At 39.2% G+C, this 23,699-nt stretch overlaps 2 protein-coding genes across 2 annotated transcripts; one reads left to right on the top strand and one right to left on the bottom strand.

Moving 5' to 3' along the window:
• Window positions 1-8,598: 8,598 nt before the first annotated feature.
• LOC139732016 (post-GPI attachment to proteins factor 3-like) lies at window positions 8,599-15,520 on the bottom strand. Its single transcript, XM_071642892.1, has 8 exons — window positions 15,417-15,520; window positions 13,443-13,818; window positions 12,962-13,114; window positions 12,142-12,204; window positions 11,430-11,491; window positions 10,673-10,821; window positions 9,577-9,781; window positions 8,599-8,662 (listed from the first exon to the last, which is right to left on the bottom strand). Exons 2-8 carry the CDS (start codon window positions 13,770-13,772, stop codon window positions 8,599-8,601), a joined length of 1,026 nt encoding a protein of 341 aa, XP_071498993.1. The 5' UTR covers window positions 13,773-13,818; window positions 15,417-15,520.
• A 156-nt stretch (window positions 15,521-15,676) lies between these two features.
• On the top strand, window positions 15,677-23,475 carry LOC139732015 (rRNA N(6)-adenosine-methyltransferase METTL5-like). Its single transcript, XM_071642891.1, has 6 exons — window positions 15,677-15,799; window positions 17,418-17,532; window positions 18,475-18,659; window positions 19,324-19,406; window positions 22,356-22,407; window positions 23,360-23,475. The coding sequence occupies exons 1-6, from the start codon at window positions 15,700-15,702 to the stop codon at window positions 23,473-23,475; spliced, it is 651 nt and encodes a 216-aa protein (XP_071498992.1). The 5' UTR covers window positions 15,677-15,699.
• The last annotated feature ends 224 nt before the right edge of the window (window positions 23,476-23,699 follow it).

The following is a 23,699-nucleotide window of genomic DNA, read 5'->3' as shown; positions in this document are numbered from 1 at the left end:
ATACCAAAGTTGGTTTGTGTAGCAGTGGTGTAAAAATGCATTGCAAATTGCAATGTGATACCAGGAAAATTATTCCCCGAATCCCTTGTTTGTGTGTGATAATCAATGGATATCAGTATGGTCAGTACTCTGACACCCTTTATGCATTTTATTCTGTAAGCAATAACTATCACATGTCTGAAACTTGATATCATAGTGCCTGTTTCTTTCTGGTTTTGTTTACGAGGGAATGTTTCTGTATGTAGCGTAGAGATTAATAATATTTGTGCACACAAGGCTTTCAACAGAGACCAAGAAGGAATCAGCGAGAGGGCTCATTGATTTGATTTCTAGTTTTATTTCGGAGAGCACATCGAGTAGATTGTAAAGTGTTACTTACGGTAAATAGTATTTACATGTTCACAACAATATCAAAACATCTAGAAGTACAAATGTGCCTGCATTCATGGAACAATCAAAACAGACTTCCTGTTACGGCACAGGATTGCCAATGCTTTGTCTTTCCTGTCTTCATAATTCAGTTTCATATTTGCAGTACTGTATCATATGTCTATCTTCACATGTATATATCTTCATAAAATTGTACACATTTGTTCTTGAATAAATATTGCATTTATCAGAACACATTTCACTTCCAGCCTTGTGTATTCCATTCATACTGGAGTATTGCTGAACATACAGAATACGCAAGAATTCTGCAATACTATGCAGTTGTGATGCAAATTTATTAATAACAGCCTTGATCATACGACTAGGGGATCTTGAATTTTGGGTCCAATGACGTGTTTGGTTTCATGAATGGAAGAAAACCATTGCTTGCTTGCCACATTTATTTTCCTGCACAATCACAGGTGCATACTTTACTTTTGAGTACAATGTATAAAAATACTACATACAGACAGGTATGCTTAAAGGACAAGTTCACCTTCATAAACATAAGGATTGAGAGAATGTAGCAATATTAGTAGAACACATCATTGAAAGTTTGAGGGAAATTAGACAATCCGTTCAAAAGTTATGAATTTTTGAAGTTTTTGTGCAGTACCCGCTGGATGAGAAGACTACTGCAGTGTATGAATAACTTAGATGTCACATGCGTACAACAATATAAGGAAAATATAAAGAGAATTTCACAAAATTCCATCTTTTGAAAAAAGTACACATTCCCCTGACTCGTTACCGACAAATGTTATGGGTAATATTATTCCCCCTACCTCTAGAAAGAGGCAAGTCAAGTGCTCTTTTATTATGCGAAAAAAGTGAAAATATGTTGAATTTTCTTTTACATTTTCTTTATACTGTTGTACGCATATGACTCACAAGCTGTAGTAGTCTCGTCATCCAGCGGTTCAAACACAAAAAATTAAAAAATTCGTAACTTTTGCATCGATTGTCCAATTTTCCTCAAACTTTCACTGATGTGTTCTACTAATATTGTTGCATTTTCTCAATCCTTATGTTTATGAAGGTGAACTTGTCCTTTAAGTACAGGATTAAGTTATGCTATACAACCTTTGTCACAGAACCATATTTTGCAGGTCAAAGATTAGGCAAAGAACCAAACTAAATATGTCTTGGGTGTTAAAGGGATACACATGTTATTTCCGGTAGTTTGGAAGGTGAAGAGAAGTTTTGACTTTATGCTGAATTATACATTGCTCAAGACGAAGGGTTTGTGAAAAATTGAACTTGACAAAAAAAAAAAAAAAAAAAAGATTCCATTTACCATAATGTTGGCAGGCTTTGAGACAGGTTTTGAACAAGTACATCAGAATCACTGCCCATATGCACTTTGTACATTTAGACACATGAACAAACAAATCTATAATAGATGGAAATTATCCCCCCCCCCCCATTAAAAAAAAGACAAAAAACTACAACCAGAAGCAATAAAAACAACTTTAAACAAATGAAAGCAGAGGAATAACAAGCAACTGACAGTTAAAATTGGAGTACAAAAGCTATGACTACATAGGTACAAATGTATCCCAATTTTGCCTGCCAAGGTACATAATCATCTTACAGAATCTTACGGGTACCTCGACAAAGCTGTTACTTGGTAAGGAACTAGTTTGACCTGCACATGTATTCTTAAATAGCACACTTTTTCAAAATGCTCTTTCCAGCTTTTTGACTCTGTGTGGGGGAAAGTTACTTAAACTAGTACTAAACATCAAATCATATGGCACTCAAACACATTAATGCATGTATACACAAGCTACTGGTACATGGCAGAGGTCATGTGACTGACATCATATGACTTCTGGTGGGATGTCAGCATGTGTGAAGGGTCAACTGCTCCTATGAGGGCATAATTATGATTCCATCATGACTACATAATTCTCTCACACTTGGGCAATCACAAAACTTTTTATCAGTTAAAAAAAAACAAAAAACTTCATATATTGCACTCTTGTTACACATGCTGAATAATTCAGAATAAATAGATCTTTCCTTCAAAGGCGGGATAAGACGTTCAATCATTGATAAAAGATGACCCTTCCCCGGAGATTGCTACTCTCTATAATGGCAATAAAACAAGTGCCACAGATTACCGACTCATTATGCAAACACATGAAACCTCAAGTAAACTTACAATATATTAAGAAATTCATCGTAACATGAAATCAAGTGAATAATCTAATTCTTTGGTGACAGTGGAAAAAGAAAAGAAAAGAAATAAATGATCTTGAATAAGTTTGAATTGAAACACACATATCTTTTGTGTTTATTCCACATTCTTCTCATAAAACTATAAAGATGACATGACAGACGGGAAGCTATGAGGCATCATGCATAAATCGTCGGTCGAGAATGAGAAGGGCGTTAAGTTGCCACTAAACCCATAGTGTTCAAGACAACTTAACGCCCTTCTCATTCTCAACAGATGAAATGAGGTAGTCAAATCCTTCTCACAGATTCTAATGAATTCAATTTTGGGTCTCACAGTGAATCCAAGAAGAACACTTTGCTATAGGTGTCACTTTCAAGGGACTGCTTTCAGGCAATCACAGAATGCCATCAAGTGTTTTAATGACATCAAAACGACCTTTTCCTCCAAAGCAGCCATCAAATTCATCAGAAATTCACTGCCCCTTACTACTCCTGCATCACTACCATTTAGCATTTTATCCCTTGTGAGGCTTTTTAAATGAAGTCTTCTGTCTGTCTTGCCAAAATTTCATGAGGAGCTTGCAACTTTGGAGAAATAAACATTACTTTTAGACTATCTTCTACACAGGAGGAAATCAAATACAGAGCACTCCCATTATAACAAACACGGTTATAACAAAATTCTCATTATAACGAAGTGAAAATTCAGGTCCCAAAATTATCATCTATACATTTTCACAAACTTTACTGTTCAGCTATAATCAAATTTTGACATAACAGAAGAAAACCGCCTGTCCTAAGGACTTTGTTATAACAGGAGTGCGCTGTACTCGTAATTTGTGAGGAATATCGACCAAAGGTGGGTTTTTGACTTACAAGAGGCTGACCTAGGTAAGGATGTTTACACTGTACAACTCTGACTGACATAACATCAAATTCTGGAGTATTTATGACAGACATACCAATCTAAATAAAGACAAGAGACCCGCGGGTCTAGCGCTCACCTGAGTATCGCAAGTTCACCTTTCACGCAGTCACTAATCTAAATTATTCACAGCTCTACCAAAATTTGACGAGGCATTCTCAAGTGGAAGATGAAAATGTACAATAAGGGCCCAATTTTTTCAAGATTCCTTAATTTGGGGGAATTGGGGCCCCCTGGGGCCCTCTGGGTGGGGCATGGTGCCCAGTTTGATAAATTGAGATCCTGACCACCTAGGGATGCTACCTGCCAAGTTTGACAAAAATCCATCATGAGGTTTTCAGGAAGAAGATGAAAATGTACAATTCAGGCCCCCATTTGGACCCTTCCAACCACCCCCCCCCCTACCCCCAAGAGGGGCACCCCTGGATCTCCTATGAACAAACTTGAAACTACAGTCATTAATGTACTCACTCATAGTATTATCTCAGCTCTATAACTTCTGATTCTAGAGAAGATTTTTAAAGATTCCTTCATTTGGGGGGTTTGGGCCCCCTGGGGGCCCCCTGGGCGGGGCATGGTGCCCATTTTAACAAATTGAGATCCTAACCCCCTACAGTGTAGGGATGCTACCTGCCAAGTTTGGTGAAAATGGGTCATGGGGTTCTCAAGAAGAAGATAGAAATGTACAATTTAGGCCCCATTAGGACCCCTCCTCACCCCCCCCCCCCCTGGGTCCCAAGGGGGGCACCCCTGATTCTGCCATGAACAAACTTGAAACTACAGTCATCAATGTGCTAACTCATAGTATTAACCTAGCTCTATCACTTCTGGTTCTAGAGAAGAAGATTTTTGCCGATTCCTTAATTTTGGGGGGTTTGGGCCCCCTGGGGGCCCCCTGTGGGTCATGGTGCCCATTTTAACAAATGGAGTTCCTAACCCCCTAGGGATGCTACCTGCCAAGTTTGGTGAAAATGGGTCATGGAGTTCTCAAGAAGAAGATGAAAATGTACAATTTAGGCCCCATTAGAACCTTTCCCCACCCCCCTCCCCTGGGTCCCAAGGGGGGCACCCCTGATTCTGCCATGAACAAACTTGAAACTACAGTCATCAATGTACTAACTCATAGTATTAACTTAGCTCTATCACTTCTGGTTCTAGAGAAGAAGATTTTTACAGATTCCTTAATTTTGGGGGGTTTGGGCCCCCCTGGGGGCCCCCTGGGTGGGGCATGGTGCCCATTTTAACAAATTGAGTTCCTAACCCCCTAGGGATGCTACCTGCCAAGTTTGATGAAAATCGGTCATGGGGTTTTCAAGAAGAAGATGAAAATGTAAAAAGTTTACGCACGACGCACGACGCACGACGGACGACGGACGACGGACGACGCACGACGCACAACGCACGACGGACGCCGGACAAAGGGCGATCGCAATAGCTCACTTGAGCCTTTGGCTCAGGTGAGCTAATAAAGAAATGCTAAAAATATTTACAACAGTCGTCGGCATCGCCGCAATTACCTGCTTTGACTTACAGAGTGGCAATTTCCATACTGGCTGCATGGAAGAAACATAGTCTATGTACACCGTAAAAAATCATGCCACTTGAAGTGATTGGTATTCACTGCACATTCAGCCAATACAGACTTATTATCATAATTTTGTATACCCTGTTGTATTGTGGTGTGGTGCTACTACTGTATACGCTATATATTTCGCGGGGGTTTTATTTTCGCGAATTTCGCGAGTCGGGAGCTATTCGCGAAATTAACAACACGCGAAAATATTACCTTCCAAAATGAATCCCTTGCCTTGATGATACGAACATTTCAGTACTAGTATACCATGTCACGGCTTACCGAACAGACCATACTGGCTAAGCTTGTTTACGCACATCCACGTCTACTTATGAATACTGTAGAAAGCCAATCCATTATCGCAAGGCGGGACCACTCGTCAGAAATCTAGGGGACCACTCGTCAGAAATCTAGCGCGATGGACTTAACCACTTCAAAAATGTTGAATTCTAACTTACTAGTTCACAGAGTTTGGCAAGTCTTTTTCATGCAGTGTATAACTAGTATCATTCTTATTTGCTAGTAAGTTGAAAATTCACACTTTCTTTGCCACTTCATATTTTCTCTGGTCCCCCAATCGCGAATTTAACCACTCGCGAAAATGTGTGACAGCGGCAATTCGCGAAAATTTATGTACGCGAAAATTATGGCGTATACAGTATCATAAATACCATAAGCTTGCTTGCTCTAATACACATGTAGCACAATTACTGGGTCTGGACACCGAGCAAAGTATTTTGCAGGTGACGGACAAAAACTCACGATCTTCAACTTGGTAGTGCCAACAGTAATGCCTCACTCATTATTAACCTGTTGAGGACGGTTTGATTTTGCTACAACATGCATTTCCCATAGACACTTGCCCGAGTATACTTGGGACTCGTCCTCAACAGATTAATTATTGACAATACCTCACTCTGAAAAATAACCTCTGTAATATCTCTTTCATAATCTTTGAAACAATGATGTTCCATAATATCATACATATGAAATACAAGTACACATATTCTAATTAAAGACAATGTACTGCTTATAACTCAAAATGTGCTACGTCGTAAAACTGAGGATCGGTTGGATATCGTGCAGCTGCGTAGAAATATAGGGTGGGTCAAACTTCAAAACATGCTTTAGCTACAAAAAAAAAATCTCACTATCAGTAACAATCAAACACAATCACACAATACTGCATGTCATACTTATAAATAATGTCAAACAAAGTCATCACATAGTCCTGTGTGTTTCCCTTCTTTAAAACAGCTGCTGACACCTACATAAATCAACAAAATTTCATGAATTTGACATTTCTAGTGCTTTAAATTCTAAGACCCTATCATCAACAAATGCAGTGTATCTCTCCAAAATCTCAACAATTTTGTCATTTTCTTCCAGCAATATCTTTAAACAAAAAAAAAATGGCAAACATAACACATATGAAATCAATTCCACGAGTAAAATATGCATGCGTTTTCAATACTATACTCACTAACCGTCCCCCATCCACAGACAAAACAATAAATAAACAAATGACTCATATAATACTATTAAATATGGACAAAAAGCTAGCTTGTTGGATTGGACAGCAATGCTTGTAATGCTTTAGATAAACCTTTCTGAGCAAGCAGAGGTTTGTATGATACATTACTATTCCAGTTAAACAGTGATATACAACATGTCGTAATGTCTAATTATGAAGTGTGACACAAAAATTACATGCTCGATAATAATACTTGGAAAAGAAAGCTGGATGGCGATTGTCAGTACAAAACAGGAACAAAGTTATCTTTTGAGGTTTTAGGCACAAATGATATGTATGCAATACGAAAGTTACAACTGACACATGGTACTATATGATCTCTTATCAAAATGAAACTGTTCCACGTTGGACATTACAGGGCATAATGATATTTACTTCAAATTTAAGCACCTCATTTTCTCAATACCAGCAATGGAATATGGTAAACACATGGAAATTGTGCTGTTTTCTGTCTTAGTTTTCTGAATCTTCTGAGATAATTCATTTTTGACGTATTTTTTCCCTTTTTTTTTGTTGTTAGCAATTCCTTCATCCTCCAACTCTAGAAACAAAATAAAGAAGAACTTGGAAAAGTATTACTAGTACCATGTTTTGATTCACATAGATTTTACTTTCTCAAAATTTATTGCAATTTTCCCAAAATAATTTTCAAGATATAGTAAGCACCTGACACATTGGTAACTCATGCATGCTGAAGCTGCAAAAATGCATAAGGGAACTTACAGACACACTGCTGCATTTGATAAACATTCTTCAATGTAATGTCTTATTTTATGGTAATTGGTGCAGTCTGGAAATATTACTATAAAAATATGGCGTAAAAACCCCTACATATTAATACATTTTTGCACCAATATTCAAAAGCTGGTAGTTGTTATCAACATCTTCAATAGTCTCTGTGAATTAATGTTTGCTTTTTTAGTAGAATATGATCTCGGTTAATGTAACGCTTTAACACATGTCAGCCTTTGAAAATATTTCAATTAATTTTCGTTTAAATTTCAGTGGTCAATATCCCATTTAGAAAGTATCATTCATCCTCACTAGAGATGGAAGTTTATAAATTTGAAACATTATCCGATCACCACATTCAATCCATGATACATCAGTATTTATTGCATAGGGACGGCGTCATTATTTGTTTCTTAAGGTGTGCATTAATGAATGATAATACTAATAAAAAGCAATTGGAAAGACACAGGACAATGTTCTGCAGTCGCATGAGTCACATGATCACATGATTGCACCGTAAGTACAATGTAGTTCACTGTATGGTGAGCACATTCACAGCCCTACCCTCACTCTGGCTTGTTCGCAACGTTGGAATCTCGACAGCTGCATACATCACAGGATCCAGCTGACGAAAGCACAGTCAGCGACTTCCATACACTGTACATGTGACCATTATATGTGACCCATCACCATAAAAACCTGATAAGGTCGCCGAAAATCATGTTCTATTCTCTGGTTCTGACATTTGGGAAATCCCCAGATTACAAGCTTTCAAATGTTATACAATTTGTTTGACCTTGTTTCCAAAAATCTATCACAGACAAGGTAAAAAAGCCCGCCATTTACGTAAGCACAGTCTTAAGAAAATGGTTTAAAAGCTTGGATATAGTCAAATGTGACAGAGATAAGGCAATTATCAAAACACAGTGCCTTGTAATTTAAAAACAACAACACATTGACATGGTATGTTTTGTCAAAACCTGTAGAGCTTCAAAATATTTCCACATGCATAGACTTTAAAATTCAAACAGGTGGTAATAGCTATTACATACATTTGCTTTTGGGGCACATATCAAATTGCTTCTTTTTTTCTTTTTCTTTTTCTTTAAACCTAATCAGCTCACCAATAGGTCTTCATTATCTTAGCGACACCAATGAGGTTACCACGGTGATGGATCAAATATTATACAAAAGAAATCATACATCAGGGCGGAAATGTCATCATACGCTCTTCAGTAATTTCTCTCTTGCATTGTGGAGGTACAGGCAGTCATCCATGAAAAAACTGTGGACAAAAGAAAACAGTCAAAAATAGAAATAGAAATGTATAATAAAACAAGAAACTTTCACATGCATGAAAATTTTGCAAGGAGCCACAGTTTGCCAAAGTAAAATGCAGGCAAAAGTTTTGGTGTACATATAATCTATGTCTTATAAAGTAGTCATAATTCAAAATCTTAGTGAGAGTATGAACATCATGGCACGACATCTGAAGCAGGTCACTGAGAATGGTTGGCAATGGAAAATTGTTCTAATATGAACTGAATTTATCTATATTACATCTTTGCTCTTTATGACATCTAGACAGTAGGATCCTAAATCTGCTATTGAACACTTTCCATGCTCATTATCACTGACATCAACAGATAAACTTGGGTCGATCATGAAAGAGTTTTGAACAAAACAGTGATTTTTATTGGTCTCTGCTGGGGTTTATCACTTATTACATGAAAAAAAAAATACCACGCGTGTAAGAAGGTGTGTATGTATGAATGTATGTAAATATGTATGTTTGTGTGTATGCATTCTCCCGTTCATTTTTTCTTTTAGTTACTTTTTAATCTATTATCATGAATCTATTTGCTCATCTATGTATAATCATTATTCATATTTTTACTTTCCCATTCAGTGTTTTAATTAAATTATCATTTCATTTATCAATTGTATTATCATTATCAGTATTCATTATTGTCATGACTGAATTTTTATTTTTATTTTATTCTATTTTCTATTTATTTATTTATTTGTTTATTTATTTATTTATTTATTTATTTATTTATTTTATTTATCTATTTATTATTATTATTATTATTATTATTATTATTATTATTATCATTATTATTATTATTATTATTATTTTTTTTTTTTTTTTTTGGGGGGGGGGGGCAAACTTCTGAATGGTTATTATCAGTCTATTACCTGGTCCATAAGAAGGTAATGGGGATAGTACTGGCATGCCAGATGGAGTGGGCATCAAACGTCCACCAGACTGGGGGAAAGTCTAGCACCTCTAGCAGTATGCATAGGTTGATGGTGACGACACAGACTATGGCTTTCCATAGGTAGGGCTGCCGTCGTATGTTCCACAGGCTCCATAGGACCCACACAATGAAGCTAAGAATGGCTGTATCAAATGGAACATCAGAAGCAATTTCGACACATACATGTAGATATCTCCAGGATATACTGTTCGTTTGTTTGCTCGTTTCATTTCTATCTGAGAAGATGGCTGGATAGCCCGTATTCAGCTGCGATAGCTGGTCTTCCATGGGGTCCAGTTGGATGTAAGGTAGGACCACTTCACAGGGTTAAACACCCTGCTCTTTGCGATGAATAAACGAAGTGAGGTCTTTTACGTGCATGAGTTGTGACTCTCTCACACACGGGACCTCCATTTTATGTCCTATCTATGCTACAGAGTATTTTGCCTCTTTACTATAGGGAACAGTATGATTACACACAAAATTGCTCAGTGGAACCCGGGAATCGAACCGGGTTCTTTGGATCGTGAGGCAGACGTGCTACCAACTAAGCTAACTCACCATCTCTGCTGATTGGCTATATGAAGTCACATGATTTGCATGAATGATTCGGAGCATTCCTCATCTACTTATACTGACTCAACCTGTGGCAAAAAAATGTCAGCATACAAAAAGAACAAAAGCAAAGAACTTCCGAACGTAATATTGTAACAAATATTTGGCTCTGTGCAGCACATTCCCTTGATGATACAGATTTCTCCAACAGGACCTATAATTATCACTGTCGTATGTACAATCTTAAATGGGATTATTTTATAAAGAGCTCTGTGAATGGAACTTTTGGCATCTCTACAAATGAGAACAGTAGTCAACAATATGAAATAAGTCATCTTTCAAAATGGAATTTCTTGACTGACTGTTGTTTAAATGATGCAAAGTAGCAATTAATCTGCCGATGCACAACTTCATTACTGATGTTGTAAATTGTCAATATCCAGCATTACACAAACACACAACAAAGTCATGCTATTTACCTGTTGTTATGTTCATTCGCATGTTGTACGCATAGTCAAAATGGACGTAATGAAGATAGTAGACGTGCTTGCAGTAGACATAGCCAATGACGATGGCAATTCCTGCGATTATTCTTTTGTCCAAGCTGTCATTTCTCACGGCTAGAACCCTAAATGTTTTGAATAGTCCAGTTACAAACACAAGGGAAGGAAGAGATATTACAGATGAGTAGAAGAATAGATTGATGGACAGTGAAAAAGGGGGAGGGGGTAAGAGAATAATGAACAAGATGAATTGTCAGTAAAAAAACCTTATTAACAATATGCAAAACAAACATTTCAGACATACATATCGTACCTTTACATTTAGAAAATGTTGAACACATAACTCACATGTACCCTTGCAAACAATATTATATGTGAATAAGCATAATTGTCAAAAAGACCAGTGTGTGTCAACCGTTCATATAAATTAGGTACCAGAACATGAAAACAACTTGTTTCTACTGATGCTTGTCTACAAAGACGAGAAACTACTGATAATTTCTTTCTGTCCTGATAACTGATATCTGTATACATCATTTGATGTCACATATCCAAACAAAGAGAGACACTTTTCACATTTTCCATTCCTGTTAAATTTAATTTTACCAAAAGACAGCACTATCGACACTTCAATGCCGACAAGTTTTGACACTGTTGCAAGATTATGATGGAAAATGGCTTAGTGTCTCCCAATCACGAATGAAGCGCAAAAAAAGGTTAGGGGACTACTTGCCTTACTAATGACGTCACAAGGCTGCACAAGACAATAGAATAAGCGCAGTAGTAGTCCAATTTCTGTGGGAATAAATGAATGACATGAAGCAATGAATCAAATTGAACCACAAAGCATAATTCCTTTGGGTCAAAGGGAACACACATTCATCAGCCACTTGTATATGTAGAGCACTATCCAAATATTAGGATATGGTTAATGTACCTAATACTGCAGTAATTCTGTAAGAATTAATTGTTTTTTCATTTTTTTTTAAATGGGAAGATGTTGATTTATATAATGTAGCAAAGTCTATGTTTAAATTGAAGAGCCTACAAAATAATTTGTTATATCTTAGCTGTTCTGTACTAAATATGATAATATTTGAATTGTTACTTACCCTAATAAAACTTGATTTCAAATTGCATGAAAAAATACCACATACATGTACTTCGCAGTGTAGCATATCAGCAGTGTACAGTCGTATCATTTAATATACCTCAGAACATCAATGACAATATGTCATTCAATTGTTATTTACACTCGTAGCTACCACACTTAATGGCAATCTACATTTGCAAGGCTTGGAAACTTGGATTGGCATGAAAAAAGAAACAAAAAGAAAAGAAAATACAAGACAATACAGATGGATGAGGATGTTTTCGTAAATGTCCATGCAATATTTGATGACACCATAGTTTTCACGAGAAGAATGGCCCAAAATAGTAAATACCTCTGTCCAGGCCAGGTCTCTAGCATGGAAGGCTGTTGACCAGATCCATGCATTAATGGCAACCTGGGAAGATAGTTAAGACCAACATTAACATTCATAAGGCCACTGGATACTTCATACAAATATTAATGTACCAGCTACAAGAGTTGGCATTCATTTATAAATCACTTCACAGCAAATATTGGCAGCTTTCTGTGAACATTTTCTGTTATTATGCTATCATGTACTTTTCCCTGGTGTTATTAAACCCATTGAGGATGGACTGATTTTGCTACAACACGCATTTCAAATAGACACCTGCCCAAGTATACTGGGGACTCGTCCTCAACGGGTTAATATCTTTTTTGTTATTTTGTGGGCACCAAGGTCACGTTGTTCTCTCACCTTACTACATAACTATTCTGTACAATACAAAAGTTTAATTATTTGGCTAGGAAAATATCCAGATATGGACTGCTTTTTTGGGCATTCTCAATACTGTACTATTGCCCCAAGGGATCTCAACTCCATCCTATGACCCAAGGAACCTGCTCAGAGGGTCATAGCATGGAGATGAGATCCTGTGAGGCAATAGCATCAACGATGACCTGATTAACAGCAGTTCATATCTGTTTGAAACACCAAATATTAAAGATTAAAAGAAATTGTACTTGGATGATCACAATAGCACTTGCCAATTCACACTCCATTATACTGCAAATAAATTGTCAGCTGCACTGCCATGATGTTTGCATAGCGATCACATTGGACAATTCAAGGATCACTTCTCCTGCTATGGCAGCTAAGCCTTTACAGTACATGTGAGGGGCATAATACTCACTAAGCACTGAAAATGGCCTGGGTAATACATTGGTACTGTGTGTGGGACGGTCCTCCTGAGCTGCCTCAAAAAGTACACTTGGGCCAGGCCATTGCCAATTGAGAAGACTGTAGATGCTGGCTCCTGGATGCCAAACACTCTGATGAAAGGCCACTGAGGAGTAAAAGAAATAGACACAGACAAACAGTAAACATTACAATAACAAACACATACTAAATATTATAGAGGTTACATCATATAAACCCTTGTGTCATCCCCCCCCCCCCCCAACATAATCACAAGATCAAGAAAAGGTAGATTGCAATGTATTCCTTCTTCAAGTCTTTGTATTCCAGCTTTTTCTGGAATCATGCCTCACTCACTTGACCATTCAGGAGCAGAAGATAATGTCAAAGTGTCTCCGCCACCCGCAAAAAGTTGCTAATTTGCTGTCACACATAAATCACACCTATTTGTGTCACCACTCTTGAATCTATCTGACCTTGCCGTGAAATTGTGGGATGGGCTTTTCGTCCCGGTTGAGGTGCTCCACAGTCTTCCACATGGACTTGTACTGGCACTCCGACTGGCAGTCCCACCCCAGGAGCGACAGGTACAGCTGGCGGTTCCTGGAGAACTCCTCCAGCTTGGCGGAGGACCCGCACTCCAGGTTCAGGCAGGAGCGGACGGTGTTCTTGTAGACTGGCAGGCGGTCGCCCACGGAGCCCTGGACCAGTGAGAGGTGGAAGACGAGGAGAACCACACGGAGCATCACTTCTGTTGCTAGGGGCAATGGCTGGGCTGGGGAGGAACTTGTCTGGGTCAGGCCCATGACTGGATGGTGATGGCAGGGGATCTACTGTATAAACATGTCACTCCTGTGGATCAGATATAAATGTTGAACAGAAGGTATGATGACATTGAATGAGGCAAGGTGCAAAATAGGTGCTTGCTTGACTGCCCACAGCAAGTGAAAATCAAAGTCAGGCAAGTGTTTTGGAATAATGAGAAAAAAAATGCTTGCCCAAAGTGGGCCAGCAAAAAGTTTTGAAGGAACTTTTTTTTTTTCACTTCCTGCCCCCACTTTAAACCCACAAAGTCAACAATACAGAGGCCAAGAGATAATGGCTGTTTAGTGATGCAAAGCACTTCAGTAACTTTCCAACACTTACAGTGTACGTGAATGTTGCGCGGGACGCTTAAAGCTGCTGTGATTATTGTGCCTCGTGAAACGTAGTTATTGGCAGCACTTACAATGTGTACCTCGCGGTTGAGAATCAGTGCTGACAGAGACAGGAATCCACGAATGCTTTTTGGTGATTGCCGGTACCGGTATGTCGCTTGTTTCTCTGTTCTCTGGTCTCTCTGTCTTGATGATTCCCCTTTTATATAGCCCCCTTTATTGGATGGGTAGCCCTCCGTGGGTTAGGGACGGGTTGCCCAAGTTGGGCTTGGGGTGTTGAGATGTGCCATAGGCCGTGCTTATTGTGTGTGTGTGTGTGCTGCATGTGTGTGAGTATTCTATCGTCATGCATCGGCGCATTGTTAAATGCACCGTGCAGTATAATTGCATGGTCTTGGGCTAGGCATATTATGCCGCACGGGCGAACATATAAACATATATATTCATATGTTACTTTATACAACATGAAGAAGCCCCGATGCAATGCAACACCAACATCACCAAGTTTAGCTTGTTACGCCAATTAATGTGTTTATTAAAGCGTGTGAAACAAAGTGTGCTGATTACAAATCATATGATTGTGTTTCATGAAGCACTGGACACTGGAATCAAGCCTTCCTCGACTTACAAGTGATTTTCTCTATCATTTCCTTATATTTTCGGACTTTCTTTCGGGCAAGTGTTTTGCATCAATTTGAAAATTTTCTTGCCCAACTAGGCCGGGCCGGGCTAGCATCCTGCCTGTTGGGAGATGTGTGAATTCAGGTAGGTTCTAGATACAGAAGCTAGTGAATGATAAAATCACCGGCACCCCTTGCATCATAATCAGCCATCACCACAATCACAATTTAATTAATTTACAAGTGCTGTAGAGTGTACTATGTACAAGCGTTTCTAGCATTTAGTAGCAATGCTAGATTTAACGTTTACGTTATGCTGAATTCTGAATGAAGCTGGCTGTCCCAAACTATCTGCTTTGTGTTGATAACAGAATTTGTCAGAAACTTGCTTACAGCCTAATGCCCTAGGTTTCTAGTTCAGGGGAATTCGAGAGATATAGATGCTACATGGATGTCAGAACTTTAGCGTCGATATGTATGGAATTCAAGCCTACACTTCAAATTTCACGAAGGAACACGAAACATAACGTCAGGGACTAAGCGCGAGTAAATTACTGTAAATTATTTCGACATGAGAATAACTAGACATAACTAACCATTGATTCTATGCTAAAGCCTAAGCGGTTAATTCATCATAAATGTACAATCAATGCTGAAAACCAATGTGACTTACCAGAAAGACGTCAAATTTTGTATCTAAAACAGGATGTTTTCAATGCCACTTCACTGCGATTCCCCTCCTTCCACCAGTGTTGTGCATGTGATGGAGCAGTGGACGCGACACGTACACGCGACAACGGACCCCGGCGCAAGCAAGGCGCCCGCCGGAGCTTGCCGGTACCGCTCTCGGCCAGGACCGCTAACCGGAAACCGATGCGTCAGATGTCGTACGGAGCAGAGACCACTACGGCACTAGTTCGTCCGAACCGAACCCGGAGTATTTACTTGAAGCAAAAATGAAGCTCAAGGAATTCGAAGGCTATTTGCAGCAAGTAGATGTCTTCGACGAACCGAAAATCTTACTTGAACAGTATCCAACGCGGCCGCACATTGCAGGTACTACAGATCCTCGTGGTAACTAAAAGCTACATAACAGTCCCACATATGCAAACTTGCGTTTGTGACAAGCCTTTTTATTTTTACCGGTAAAAATACTGCTACTGAGCTGTGCTAATGTTAGAGCTGCTGGCGTGCTGCAGCTTCTAGTTCTAGGTGATGTATTATGCATGTACACCATGGTGTGATGAATGTGATGATAAATTCTTGATTGATTTTTGCCCTATCAAGTATCATTGATTCCAATACAATTAGAACCTCTCTCTAACGACCGTTTAACGTGTTATGTAACAGTTAGTACATGTATGAGAAAATGTATTTGAGCTTCAGAACTGTCTTTGTCTATAAATTATACAACCATTTTTGCTTATTTACCAACTCTCTGACTCAGAGCTTGCTGGTCTAGAGCTAGATTTAGTGGAGATGACGCCTGTCTGGAGAGCAGGAGGTCTTGGCTTCAGTTCGGGAAACCCACTCACAAGGGGGGCCCCTCCATATAAGTAACCCGTCCCCCTTATAAGTAACCCCGTCCCCCTTATAAGTAACCCCTGGGGCACCCCTTATAAGGAGTCTCCACGCTTTTTTGCAATGCAACGCGAAAATGAAAGGACTGCGGCAATTCGCTTGATTATGTCCATAAAGCTTCACAAGTTTCCTAGTTACTCACGAAATTTGAGCAAAATCGGTTTGAGGCATCATATCTAAAATCATGGATTTAAATGCGATGTCAAACGACCCATGCGAATGCTGAAATGCGAGCGATTACTGGCGTGAGTGTCGCCAGGCGCGGCGGCGCGGCAATGCTTTAGTGCAGACGTGGCGACTGAGTCCACTCAGTCGCCACGTCTGCACTAAAGCATTGCCGCGCCGCCGCGCCTGGCGACACTCACGCCAGTAATCGCTCGCATTTCAGCATTCGCATGGGTCGTTTGACATCGCATTTAAATCCATGATTTTAGATATGATGCCTCAAACCGATTTTGCTCAAATTTCGTGAGTAACTAGGAAACTTGTGAAGCTTTATGGACATAATCAAGCGAATTGCCGCAGTCCTTTCATTTTCGCGTTGCATTGCAAAAAAGCGTGGAGACTCCTTATAAGGGGTGCCCCGGGGGTTACTTATAAGGGGGACGGGGTTACTTATAAGGGGGACGGGTTACTTATAAGGAGGGACCCCCCTTGTGAGTGGGTTTCCCGAACTGGCTTGGGTTCGAATCCTGCTCGAGTTAGAATTACGCACATGATTTTTCATCGTGGCTTTTTAGTAAAACACTGATCAATTCAGTACTTATTTACATTGATGTAAGCCCTTCTCTTGTTATTTCATCAAACAAGTTAGACTTCAACTTTCCATTTTAATAAGCTTGACAAGGCAGTTGACTAAATTTACTTATTGATGATATTATTTACATAGTGCTGTCCTGCCCAAGCCAAAGCAAGGCAAACATTAACTATACACAGCCCTGTTGCCATACACAAGTGCTTCTTACGGCATCTGGTCGGGCTAGGCAAACACGTACACATGTTCAGTTAGTTTCTGTGTCCTAACTAATAAGACTTACTTTAGTGATGACTAATGAATCCGAACTCTCTCTCCACTCTCCCTCTCTCTGTCCAGCCCGTATGCTGCACACCATAGAATCCAGCTACGGGGAGATCAGTGGGTGTCTGATAGGAGACTTTGGATGTGGCTGTGGGATCCTCAGCGTTGGAGCAGCCATGTTGGAGGCAGGGTAGGAAGATGGGTGGATGGTCGGAGGGTTGGTTGGATGTACAGTATCTATCCCCTTGAGCAGTAGGCTTGTCTTTCTTGATGTTTCCCATAGATGCTCACATCAATAAACTAAACTACTGTAAAAGTGGATATTTTCACGTTACTAATTTTTCGCGCTTGGCCGGGTTAGAAAAGTTTCGCATGTTTTTAATTCCGTGGAATCAAGACATCAACTACTGGAACATATAGCACACCCGCACAAAAATATTCGCATGCTTTTATTTTCGCGCGAGCTTCTGGTTGCACGAAATGCACGAAAATTTCAACACCTCAAAAGTTTCCACTTTTACAGTAATCAAAACTACAGTGCTTCTAAAGCCTGTTCAGCAACGAGATGAGGGTATGTGGTATGATGTTTCTGACAGTGGATGCATTTTTTTTTCTCATCTTCAAGCACACAGCACAAATGATGCACAAAACTTTTTCTCTGATGAGTTTTTGGTTTTACACTGGACTTGCTGTGTCACATTTGATGATATGAAAGCCCAGGTTGAAACATTCAATGTGAAGGTCATGTATAAACTGACCAATGCTCATCCCTGAAGTTCACTGTTTCTCAGTGAACTTCTCACCTCCATAGCTAGAGAGACTTTAAAAAAAACCAACCCTTCTTTTATTTTCAAGTCAATGTGAGTATTTCATGTGAATAGGCTTGTAATTCTTTCAGTGTTGTGTCATTTCAGTTTTTATTTCTTACAATGGTATTAAACATACTCTATGAATTCTACTAGAAATAAACAGGAATTTTAGAAAGACAGTTGATATAAACAATAGTAAGTTTTTTTAAAAAGGCAATAGAGTGGAAGATGAAAGGGAGTGGTTTTAGTGAGCAAATTCAATGTTTAGCAAACATAGTAGCATGCAAATTGCTTTTCACCCTCTTTCCTTCGTTATGATGCAGGCTCTGTATAGGGTTTGACATCGATGCCGATGCCTTGGAGATATGCCGGCAAAACTGTGATGAGTTTGAACTGACCAACGTGGACACTGTCCAGTGTGATCTGACCACGGTTCCACCGAGCATGTGGCAGAAGAAACTGGACACGGTCATCATGAACCCACCATTTGGAACGAAGCACAACAAAGGTGTGTAGAATCTTGTCATGGTAACAAATGGCATGATTGTACATCCTAGTGTGCTTTTTAACCAGAAAGTTGTTGATTTGTTTAGTGTATTTTCTTGGAACTTTTACACAAAACTTCCAATCGTCTGTATGAATGCTTACTGCCCAATCTGTTCTCTCATTTGTGATTTATGATACTGCTTGTTTCAGTGTCCGTGTTATGCAAGATATTAGGAAAAATTGAATATTTTTCTTTTTCTTGTTCCATACTCTCCTAGCAGAAGAAGTTATGGGTTTGATGTCTCATCAGTATTTTAAATTGATATTTCTCCCTAAAATGAAGCTGATAAATGACAGCTGTGTCAGCAGATGATGGAACAATTTAAGAGACATGACCTGAGTTGTCACTGAGAAAGTAGTGCATAATTTGATTTGATAGAACAAACTACACAGCATATGGCACCACATTCAAAAAAGGGAAAAGAAAGTCCAGATGACACACTTAATAGCAAAAAGAATCAGATGGTTGGCCATTGTGCAGTTAACATGTCTTTGACAGCAGGGGTAAAGTCTTGCTGGTGATAAGCTTTCTGGTATTGTTGCACTGAATTTGTGAGATGTGCATTTATGTCACATTCTTTTAAAAGAGAATATCTTATTCTTGTGATGTGCTGGTTTTTACACAGGTATTGACATGCAGTTTGTCAAGCTTGGTCTTGAGATGGCAAAGAAGTCTGTCTATTCCCTCCATAAGACATCAACAAGAGAGGTGAGCTAAATTTTTATTGCTGAGTTGGATACTGATCTAGAAATACTTATTCATTTATTTATATATTTTTTACTGTTGCTATCCAGTAAATTATCAGTTTTGATAGTGCAAAATGGGATACATTGTATGATTGTATTGGGGAGGATTTTAACTACAGTGTATTGACCGATTCTGTGACGCGCTATGTGCATTTTTGGCATGGGCGTAGCCATAGTGGGTGTCTCAGCCGACCCCCCTTCCCATTCCCCACCCCTCTCCCTACATTAGCACGCGTGCAGAATGAAAAGCTGCTGTAGCCAATGGGCGTCTCGTACTGAATGCGCGAATGCTTGCTTAGTGCGCGAACCTTTGTTACAAGTGCGCGATAAACATGTTGCCCGGGGTGGGGGAGAGCAGGGGGGGTCGGCTGAGACACCCACTATGGCTGTGCACAGTGCCATGAAATGTCTGCTGCCCTCAACGAACCCGAATCGGTCAATAAATATAATATATTCTTGCGTGTATTACTTCCAAAAACGTACTTTATATAAAAGATCGGTTGAGACAACACAAATACAAATGTAAACTAAAAGGAAATTAATTAAATAATCAATTATGTTCTTTTATTATTTGAAAAGTAAAACTCTTCAGTAAATTTCTTATCCGGAACTTGAAATTATATTTGTTTGAAATCAATGACAAAAAAAAAATGAGGATTTGATACTTATATTGGGAAAAGAAATAAATCTAATACACTTCTCTTTGATTATAAACAACTTCAATATACACTCGTCAAGTTAGATTACTTTGACCTGTGTACGTATTATAACCAAAATAAGGCAATTAGATTAGAGTTACATGTTGCTGTGACTATTGAGATAATTCTTGAATGTATACGAACAATCAGGAGAGTTCAGGGAGATGTTGCGATAATCTGTGAAGTCTTTGATGAGGAGATAGAAAGGGATGTCCTGGTAGCCGGAAACCGAGGATGTTGAAGTTCTGGTAGCGCTGAAAGAGTCAGGAGAGTTCGCAGAGATGATGAAGTTCTGGTAGCGATGAAACAGTCTGGAGAGTTCGGGTAGCGACTAAACTGAGGAGGTGTAAAAACTGTCTCTGAATAAAAACCGAGTCACTGAACGATGACAGGAAAAAGGAGTCTATAAGTAGACAGAAATAAGCTGCTCCAGAAGAACCTTGTTTTGATACAGCATGTTTTTAGCAAAAAGTTCGGCAAACAGTTGAATAAATTCACACAGTTCTCTCCGTGCAAGTTTATCAAGCAATGGTTATCTCCTGTCTAGTAAGTAAGTAAGTAAGTAAGTAAGTAAGTATCTATCTCTTAAAAAAATGTCTGCAAACCAATGCATTGGCAGAATCCCACGCCTTAGCAACAAGACAACAATGCTGCAAAAATGAGCGTGACGCGCTCAGAAAACGCACAAAGAGGCGCGCCTCAAATAGTGCAGCGCTCCTGCCACATTATTACTCAACAATAGAATACACATATTCATATGTTATATACAGGCACATTGGTATGATACATCATAATCAATACATTACAAACAAGTACATAGACTGTGGCTAAGAAACGTATATGCCACAATAAGAACATGCTACAGTATTATTGTCCCCGCCGAACGAGTTCGAGCAGGGGACTATGAAACGGGCTCCGTACGTGTGTGTGTCCGTGTGTCCGTCCGTGTGTCCGTCCGTCCGCGTGTGCATCCGTGTGTGATCAAAATCTTCAATTTGCTACTTCTCTGTCATTTATGAGCCAATTTTGATTCTGTTTGCTTTATATGATAGCACTACATGGGAGCTTTGAAACTTCTACGCAGAATTTCAGTCGTGACCTTTGACCTTGACCTTTGACCTATATTGTACATTTTGCTACAAAATGCTACTCCTTCGCCATTTCTAACCCGATTTCGATTCCGTTTGCTTTATGTGATGGCACTAGGTGAGGGCTTCAAAACTTCTACACAGAATTTTGACCTTTGACTTCTTTGACCTTTGACCTTGATTTTTTACCTGTATTGTACATTTTGCTACAAAATGCTACTCCTTCGCCATTTCTTACCCGATTTCGATTCCGTTTGCTTTATGTGATGGCACTAGGTGAGGGCTTCAAAACTTCTACACAGAATTTTGACCTTTGACTTCTTTGACCTTTGACCTTGATTTTTGACCTGTATTGTACATTTTGCTACAAAATGCTACTCCTTCGCCATTTCTTACCCGATTTCGATTGTTTACTTTATGTGATGGCACTAGGTGAGGGCTTCAAAACTTCTACACAGAATTTTGACCTTTGACTTCTTTGACCTTTGACCTTAATTTTTGACCTACATTTTGTTGTACATTTTGCTACAAAATGCTACTCCTTCGCCATTTCTTACCCGATTTCGATTCCGTTTGCTTTATGTGATGGCACTAGGTGAGGGCTTCAAAACTTCTACACAGAATTTTGACCTTTGACTTCTTTGACCTTTGACCTTGATTTTTTACCTATATTGTACATTTTGCTACAAAATGCTACTTCCGGCGGGGACATATATTACGCACCGCGTAATTTCTACTTTTCCTTGTTATGAGGGGACAGTACATTACATTTAGCTTGATGCTGTTTTGTGTAAGTGACGCAATATACATTATCACTGTAGGTAAATCATGTTTTGCTTGTGCCGATATGCTTGAAACTTTTTTCTTTGGTGTACTAGATATGTACGCTCGGTTTCCAGGTGATATTTATCAACAAGTAATCGCAAATAATTCATCTGACATCTAGTTCAATATTTCTCTCATTTTGATCCCTAATTTGTCAAAAGTTGATCGGTTGCAACAAAAACAAAAGATTTCATAAACAAATCAATGAGTATAATGTGTATTGGGAGTCAGTCACACACTTCCACTTGATACTGAAGTGATATGCATTGTGCTGTATGATTTATTTATCTATTTATTTAGCATATCAAGAAGAAGGCTGCGCAGTGGGGAGTCAATATAGAGGTCCTGGCTGGTAAGTCGACTCAGATTTATTGTTGTGGAGGTACTGAGTGTATAATTATTCGAAGGATTCTTCTACTCTTGGACCACATCCTTATAGGACAAGCAATTTGAGACCCTTCAGATGAATGTGGCTCATTCCCTTTTCTCTAAATCATTGTTTTATTGAAATTCAGTATGTTTGTGGGGAAGGTATGATAAATATCTCACACACAGATTATCACATTCATTCTCTCATTTGTGCCTGATTTCATGAAGAATTTGCAGTTAATGGAAGTCACAATGCTTGCAGTAAATTTTGTCGAGCCCACCGGAGGTGCGGGGAGACTAAGGGATCGCCTGCGACGTCTGTCCGTCGTCCGCCCGTCGTCCGTCCGTAACGCTACAAAAACTTGAATAACTCTCTACTGAGGACTTCAATTTCAATCAAACTTGGAGGGAAGAGTGGTTATGCAAAGTTACACATTTTACCAAACATGAATGTCACCTCAAGGTCAAAGGTCACAGGCAGTGGTCAATGAACTTTAAGGGCCCAATGTTAAGTTTTTATGGCGCGTTTCGATCATGGCTCATAACTTTTGATGTATATATCCGTTTGTGACCAAACTTGGGTGGTAGATGTCCCTTGGGAAGTTGAAGGTCACCACTAGGTCAAAGGTCACAGACAGGAGTCAACAAACTTTTAGGGCCCAATGTTAAGTTTTTACGGCGTGTTTCGATTATGGCTTATAGCTTTTGATCCCTATGTTTGTTTGTGACCAAACTTGGATGGTAGATGTCCCTTGGGGAGTGGAAGTTCATCTCAAGGTTAAAGGTCACAGACAGGGGTCAATGAACTTTTAGTTTAGGGCAAAACAAAAAACTTACAAACTGGGAGGTGACATTTTTTTTTTCATTTCGCTCTGTAGAGAAACATTTTCGAAATTTCTCACTCATTTGTATATGCCATTTGGTCTTGCCAACAGAGCTCCGCTTTGATTTACCATCATCGTACAAATTCCACAAGCACTCGTCAGTTGACATCGAGGTGGACTTCATACGCTTCTCATTTCCAGAATCTCCCTCCAGTCACCCACCATGAAAGTGGACTTAATGTGTGGATGGTAAAATGGACTGAAGTGTTCGGAATCCAACAAACTTCTGGCAGAGACCCAAGTCCCAGACTGAAGTCATACCACTACCTGAAGCCATTTACGTGCCTCTATACAGTTACCCAGTGGATACTTCTTGACTGAAACCAATGAACCACGAATGCTAATGTCACAGGTTTGAACTAACCTGGCCCAGTATGGGATCATTTATTAA

This window comes from Diadema antillarum, unplaced genomic scaffold (genome assembly GCF_040938485.1).
Source record: "Diadema antillarum isolate AM-2024a unplaced genomic scaffold, OU_Dant_1.0 seq00000396_RagTag, whole genome shotgun sequence".
Lineage (NCBI taxonomy): Eukaryota > Metazoa > Echinodermata > Echinoidea > Diadematoida > Diadematidae > Diadema > Diadema antillarum.
This window is presented reverse-complemented; position numbering and strand designations above follow the sequence as displayed.

Excerpts from the sequence above, each read along its gene's own strand:
- LOC139732016 (XM_071642892.1), bottom strand. The coding sequence starts at position 13,772 with ATGGGCCTGACCCAGACAAGTTCCTCCCCAGCCCAGCCATTGCCCCTA. Across the intron at positions 11,492-12,141 it reads GAGACCTGGCCTGGACAGAG|AAATTGGACTACTACTGCGC; the intron begins GTATTTACTATT and ends TTATTCCCACAG. Across the intron at positions 8,663-9,576 it reads ATTACCTTCTTATGGACCAG|TTTTTTCATGGATGACTGCC; the intron begins GTAATAGACTGA and ends TTTTGTCCACAG.
- LOC139732015 (XM_071642891.1), top strand. The coding sequence starts at position 15,700 with ATGAAGCTCAAGGAATTCGAAGGCTATTTGCAGCAAGTAGATGTCTTC. Across the intron at positions 15,800-17,417 it reads AACGCGGCCGCACATTGCAG|CCCGTATGCTGCACACCATA; the intron begins GTACTACAGATC and ends CTCTCTGTCCAG. Across the intron at positions 22,408-23,359 it reads CAATATAGAGGTCCTGGCTG|AGCTCCGCTTTGATTTACCA; the intron begins GTAAGTCGACTC and ends TCTTGCCAACAG.